We start from the raw sequence: 7500 nt of genomic DNA on the forward strand, positions 1-7500 counted from the left end.
TGTGTGTGTGTTTGTGTGGAGGGTGTGTGTGTGTGTTTGTGTGGAGGGTGTGTGTGTGTGGTTGTGTGGAGGGTGTGTGAGTGTGTGGTTGTGTGCAGGGTGTGTGTGTGTGTTTGTGTGGAGGGTGTGTGTGTGTGTTTGTGTGGTGGCTGTGTGTGTGTGTTTGTGTGGAGGGTGTTTGTGTCTGTGTATATGTGGAGGGTGTGTGTGTGTGTTTGTGTGGAGGGTGTGTGTGTGTGTTTGTGTGGAGGGTGTGTGTGTGTGTTTGTGTGGAGGGTGTGTGTGTGTGTTTGTGTGGAGGGTGTGTGTGTGTGTTTGTGTGGAGGGTGTGTGTGTGTGTTTGTGTGGAGGGGTGTGTGTGTGTGTGTTTGTGTGGAGGGTGTGTGTGTGTGTTTGGTGGAGGGTGTGTGTGTGTGTTTGTGTGGAGGGTGTGTGTGTGTGTTTGTGTGGAGGGTGTGTGTGTGTGTTTGTGTGGAGGGTGTGTGTGTGTGTGTTTGTGTGGTGGGTGTGTGTGTGTGTTTGTGTGGAGGGTGTGTGTGTGTGTTTGTGTGGAGGGTGTGTGTGTGTGTATGTGTGGAGAGTGTGTGTGTGGTGTTTGTGTGGAGGGTGTGTGTGTGTGTTTGTGTGGAGGGTGTGTGTGTGTGTTTGTGTGGAGGGTGTGTGTGTGTGTGTTTGTGTGGAGGGTGTGTGTGTGTGTTTGGTGGAGGGTGTGTGTGTGTGTTTGTGTGGAGGGGAGGGTTTGTGTGGGGTGTGTGTGTTTGTGTGGAGGGTGTGTGTGTGTGTTTGTGTGGAGGGTGTGTGTGTGTGTTTGTGTGGAGGGTGTGTGTGTGTGTTTGGTGGAGGGTGTGTGTGTGTGTTTGTGTGGAGGGTGTGTGTGTGTGTTTGCGTGGAGGGGTGTGGAGGGTGTGTGTGTTTTGTGTGGAGGGTGGGAGGGTGTGTGTGTGTGTGTTTGTGTGGAGGGGTGTGTGTGTGTTTTGGAGGGTGTTTGTGTGGAAGGGTGTGTGTGTGTGTTTGTTTTTTGTGTGGAGGGTGTTGTGTGTTTGGGTGTGTGTGTGTGTTTGTGTGGAGGGTGTGTGTGTGTGTTTGTGTGGAGGGTGTGTGTGTGTGTGTTTGTGTGGAGGGTGTGTGTGTGTGTTTGAAGGAAGAAGGAAGATTCATTCCCAAAGTTGCTTCCTTAAATATAATTTCCTTCCGAACGAATGGAGGGGGTGGGGGGGGGGGGGTACAGGAATGCTAGTAGATGTATTATGAGGAATTTAGAAGATGTAATTGATTGGAAATTGTGAGGAGGTTTTGTTAAAGAAGGAAAGACAGTGAATATGAGGTAAAGGGTAGAGGTATACGTATGCACACATACATAAGTGCGTACGTGTGTGTGTGTGTGTGTGTGTGTGTGTGTGTGTGTGTGTGTGAACATACATACCTCTACGTGCTTGTTTTTATTTTTTCTCTTTTTCCACATACATTAACTCAATTTTTTTTCTTTTTTTATGTTCCTAAATGGACGTTGTAGAGTATTTTCGTATACCTATTTACACGTATGTTTTTTATCAAATGAAAAAAGGGAAAAAATATGATTATATATATTTCTTTTTTTACGGAAGTGCCAAGATTTTTTTTCAGATTTTCTTTTCAAGTTCCAGTTATTTAAGAGTTGATTGCAGAATAAAGGGAAAAAAGAAAAAAAGAAAAAAGAAGACTAGAATAATAGCCAAATGAACAAGGAATAAATGCAAATCTATGCTTATTTTCAAAGTTTTTTTCAGACATGAAGCAATGTAGCGAAAAGGCAGATATGTGTACTTCTTGTTTTATCTTTCGTTGTATTATATACAACTGAATCTATGTACAAATATCGAATTAAAGAACATGTTTCTAGTGTGATCCGTTATAGAAAATGGTCCTTACTTATGGTAGACTCATGTATTTCTAAATCGGAAAGTTGGAGATTGGTGGAGTTTTATCAAAGGTTTCTAGAGCAATTTCTTAGCTTTTCGTCCAGTTTATCGCCTAAAAAAATAATTGCAGTATATTAAGCACCTCTAATGAGCCTTATTAAGGTTGATATTCCTTTTATTAATCAATATTTCCCTAATTATTTGATATCTTTGCGTCGTTGGCACTCTCATTAATATTAATTAAAACTAAATCCCATTTTAACGTTATCAATATCCATTTAATTTTCATCACGGTGGTGAAATATTCATGGTCACCCGATGAATATGAATGTCCTCATTATTACTATTGTCGTTAATACCTTTGTTTCTTAGTTTTACCTTTGCTTTTAACCCCAACTGTCATAATAATTATTGCTGGATTTTCATCATAAAAACATACATACATACATATATATATATATATATATATATATATATATATATATATATATATATATATATATATATATATATATATATATATATATGTATGTATGTATATGTGTATATATATATATATATATATATATATATATATATATATATATATATATATATATACATATATATAGATAGATAGATAGATTATATATATATAATTAGATATGTATATATTTTTTCACTTTTTTCTTTTTCTCTTTTTTATATTTTTCTAATAACCTCGATTCCAGTTTGTATATTGACTATTAGCTGCAGCAATTATGTAATATTGCCAATTTGCTTTTCACATGAAAGCCGCCATTGCAAAAAATGCATCGTCGTTCTATGTTTTTAGAATATTTAGTATTATTAATTAAAGTTACTAATTAACATGCGAATCTGTTTATTTATTGCGTTCTTTCCATGGTCCATAATTATTACAGTAGATAGTGTTGCATATACGGAGTTGTTTGAAGCCGGATACGATATTGTTTCTATGAATTTCAGGCGACTTTGCTTCATGGTCTCTCGCCAACCGAAGTCCCAGGAGAGTCAGCGACGTCACACGATTTCCGTCTCCTGGGTATCCGGCGACCCGACCGCGAGCTTGTACGAAGTCCTACGACTGCAGGTCTTGGCTCGCGGTTCCCCGGGGTCCGCCTGGCTCTTCCTCTTCACTTCGATTATCCGGAATTTCTCTCGCTTTCCCTCCTCGTTCGGCGTGCGACCGAATACCCCCGTGTCCGTGGGCGAAGAGGGCGGACGGCGACGCCCATCCACGGCCGCAGGATCCTCTCCAGGGCGTCGCTGGGGCGGGCGGAACGGCGGCGGCGAGGTGGACAGGCTCGCTTCCGACGACGTCTCCGGGTCGTCCTCCTGCGGCATCTCGAGCTTCCAGTGCACCATGACGTCGGCGTGGCTGGGCGAGACGGGCGAAGGAGGGCCTCGGGGCTCCAGGCACACGCCCGCGCTCTCCTCGCTCTCGCGCCGGAACCTCACGCCCACGCTCCCCTCGCTGCTCCGCCTCGTCCTCGAACCCACGCTCCCCTCGCTATTCCGCCTCGTCCTCGAACTCACGCTGCCCTCGCTACTCCGCCTCGCCCTCGAACCCGCGTTCCCTTCACTCCCCCGCCTCGTCCTCGAACTCATGGCTCCCTCGCTGTGCCGCCTGATCCTCCTAGCCGCACTCTCCAAGCTATCCAGCCTGACCCTCAGTCTCCCTCTCCCTCGATGCGGCGCCCCTCCGCTCTCCCTCTTGCCCGAAGGAGTGTCGCTCGGGTCCTCTATGGTCACTGCTACGTGACCTTGACCTCGTTCGTCGCGCGGGGGTCTCGGGTTCTCTGCGGAGGTCAAGAGAGCGAAATAGTACCACGTGTATGTAGATGGGTCCGCCTTCTCTTACTCTTCAATCCGTAAACTTTTCTATAAAGTTTACAGACAGAAAAATAGTAATAATAATAACAGAAATAGTAATAATAGTAACAGAAACAGTAATAATAGTAACAGGAATGGTAATAATAGTAACAGAAATAGTAGTAATAGTAAGAGAAAAAGTAATAATAGTATCAGAAATAGTAATAATAGTAACAGAAATAGTAATAATAGTAACAAATAGTAATAATAGTAACATAAACAGTAATAAATAGTAACAATGTAAGAAAAATAGTAATAATAGTAACAAAAAACTAATAAATTAAAAAAAAAAACTAAAATGGAACATCGCTTATTTCGAGTTTTGAAGAGGAAACGGCAAATCTGAATACGGTTTATTAATTTCATACAAATTAAGCTTTCCATACCGCTCTACTGCACATCCATCTAAATTAAACAAACTGTGATTACTTTATATGAATTTCAATTGCATGTTTTTTTTTTTTTATGTGCATGCAGTCGTGTGTACAAAATAGATGTACATGTATACAGAATGAAGGGAAAAGATTGTATGTGTTCATTGAGGAGAAAGTGACTTTATGGGATTCATGAAAATGTATTTGAAACTTTATGGATTAGAATAGAACAGTTAAATGTTATGTCTAACTGGCTGATTGAACGACTAACCGACTGAATGTTTGTCTGTCTGTCTTTGCCTATCTTACAATCTCTTTCTCTCTCTCTCTCTCTCTCTCTCTCTCTCTCTCTCTCTCTCTCTCTCTATATATATATATATATATATATATATATATATATATATATATATATATATATATTTATACACACTTATATATGTAAGTGTGTGTGGTTGTGCATATGTATATATCTATACACGCACACACACACACACACACGCACATATATATATATATATATATATATATATATATATATATATATATATATATATATATATATATATATATATATATATATATATATGTATAAGTGCATGTGCATGTGTATGTATGTATATGTAAATACACACACACACACACATATGTATATATATATATATATATATATATATATATATATATATATATATATATGTATATATATATATATGTATATATATACATATATATATATACATATATACATATATACATATATACACATACACATACACACACACACACAAACGCACACGCACACGCACACACACATATGTATATATATTTGAATATATTTATGTATATATATGTATATATATATGTATATATATATATATATATATATATATATATATATATATATATATTTTCTCTCTCTCTCTTTTATTGCATCTCCCTACCTGATCCGCTGCATTCATCTCTTGTTTCTCCCTTGTTCTCATCTTCTCTTCTCTTCTTCGTTTTCTTGGATTCTTCTTTTCTTTGCTTATGTTTTTCTTTCCTTTCCTTCCTTTCTTCTTCGCTGTCGCCTTCTTCGTGTGCCATCTCCTCTCGCCCGGCATTTCTCTCTTCTGTTTTTCTTCTTTCTTGTTTCTTGCTCTCTTTCGCTTTACCGCTGTTTTCTTTCTTATTTCCCTCCTCCTCCTTATCGTTCGCCTTTTCGCGCCTTTTGCGTTTTTTCTCCTTCTTCTTCTTCCTTCTTTTCTCTTTCGCGCCATCGGTTTCGAACGCGTCCTCTTCGTCCGTCGATGCGCTTCTTCTCCTTCCTCTTCCGCTTCTCGTGGCTCTTGCTTTTCCCTCTTTCCTTCTTTCGTTTCCTTCGTCGCCCTCTTCTCTCGCGTCTTTTGCTCTTCCTCCTTCTTCTGCTTGCCTCGCGCCTATTGGCTGGAGCTCAAACTCCTCCACTTGGTTTATTCCTCCTTCTCTATTCCCTCTATCTCCTCCTCCTTCTCTCCCTCCATCTCCTCCTCCTCCTCCTTCTCTCCCTCCATCTCCTCCCCCTCCTTCTCCTCTTCCTCCATCTCCTCCTCCTCTCGACGTCCTCCTCACCACCAGCACCTCCACCTCCGACTCCTCGTCCTCCTCCTCCCCCGCAGCCAGGATCTCGATGGTTCCTCCCTCCTCCTGCCTCTTCAGGACTTCCCCCTGGATCTTGATGGCCGCCCCTAGAAGCGTGCGGATGGGCGGCTGGGTTGTCTGGTCGATCCTGCGCTTGTGGCGACGGTGCTTCTTTGTGGGAGAGTTGGGCGGGACGAGTTTCAGAGGCTCCTCAGGGGGCGTGAATGTGAGTGACATCTGTTGGCGGAAATATCGGGGGGTTAGAGCTGTTAGTGACATCTGTTGGCGGAAATATCGGGGGGGTTAGAGCTGTTAGTGACATCTGTTGGCGGAAATATCGGGGTGTTAGACCTGTGAGTGACATCTGTTGGCGGAAATATCGGCGTGTTAGACTTGTTAGTGACATCTGTTGGCGGAAATATCGGTGAGTTAGAGATGTTAGTGACATCTGTTGGCGGAAATATCGTTGGGTTAGACCTGTTGGCGAAATCTGTTGGTGGTGTTTGGTAGTTTAGTTGGTGTTACGGATAGATATTGGCGAGACGTTTCATCGTTCGTCTAGTATTGTTATTGATATTATCATTCTCATTATTATTATTTTCATTATCACTATCATCATTGGTATCAATATTATCATTATTGTTCTTATCATTATTATTGTTATCATCATTGATATTATTATTGATTTTACTATTATTACTATTATTATTATTATCATCATTATTATCATTATTGTCATTATTATCATTATTATAAATATCATTACTATCATTATCATAATAATCATTATAATTATAATCATCATCACTATTAACATGGTTATTATCATTATTAGTACTATTAATACTATCACTATCATCATCATCACTATCATTAAAGAAGAAATAGGAAAAATCCTTCTGTAAACACATTTAGTAAAAATCGAATATGCATACATGCATACACAGGTACACACACACACAAATTCACAAAACATACCCATACACGCACACACACAAAAGAAACACACACAGACACACACACTCTCTCTCTCTCTCTCTCTCTCTCTCTTCCTCTCTCCCTCTCTCTCTCTCTCTCTCTCTCTCTCTCTCTCTCTCTCTCTCTCTCTCTCTCTCTCTCTCTCTCTCTCTCTCTCTCTCTCTGTCTGTCTCTCTCTCTCTCTCCCTCTCTCTCTCTTCCTTTCTCTCTCTCTCTTCCTTTCTGTCTCTCTCTCTCTCTCTCTCTCTCTCTCTCTCTCTCTCTCTCTCTCTCTCTCTCTCTCTCTCTCTCTCTCTCTCTCTCTCTCTCACACACACACACACACACAACACACACACACACACACACACACACACACACACACACACACACACACACACACACACAAGAAACACAGACACACACACACACACACAAGAAACACAGACACACACACACACACACACTCTCTCTCTCTCTCTCTCTCTCTCTCCCTCTCCCTCCCTCCCTCTCACTCTCCCTCCCTCTCTCTCCCTCTCCCCTCTCTCTCTCTCTCAACCTTACCCTGGTGAAGTGTGTCTTAATCACGATAAAGTAGTGGATCCCCCAAACCAGCTGGAAGAAGGAGGCGAACCCCCTGACGGAGGGGGTGTAGGGGAGCGTGATGCAGAACCACAGGAGCTGCATGACGATGCTCACAGTCGCCCACGCGAGCCACACGCCCACCATCCATCTGATCTCCTGTGGGGGAGGGAACACGTGCTTTTTGTTTGTTTGTTTTGTTTGTTTTGTTTGGTCAT

The 7500-nt window shown here is 41.4% G+C and overlaps 1 protein-coding gene across 1 annotated transcript in view; it reads right to left on the reverse strand.

Annotated features, from left to right (window-relative positions):
* Positions 1-2746: 2746 nt before the first annotated feature.
* The window catches only part of LOC113817101 (uncharacterized), a 10828-nt gene continuing 6074 nt past the window's right edge, over positions 2747-7500 (reverse strand). The window contains exons 5-7 of the mRNA XM_027369104.2: positions 7265-7441; positions 5086-5980; positions 2747-3697 (exon numbers count right to left, since the gene is read on the reverse strand). Coding sequence (XP_027224905.2) covers positions 2919-3697; positions 5086-5980; positions 7265-7441 — 1851 coding nt within the window. The 3' untranslated portion in view covers positions 2747-2918. The remainder of the gene's footprint in view (positions 3698-5085; positions 5981-7264; positions 7442-7500) is intronic.

The sequence above is a fragment of the Penaeus vannamei genome, chromosome 24 (genome assembly GCF_042767895.1).
Source record: "Penaeus vannamei isolate JL-2024 chromosome 24, ASM4276789v1, whole genome shotgun sequence".
In the NCBI taxonomy this organism is placed as follows: domain Eukaryota; kingdom Metazoa; phylum Arthropoda; class Malacostraca; order Decapoda; family Penaeidae; genus Penaeus; species Penaeus vannamei.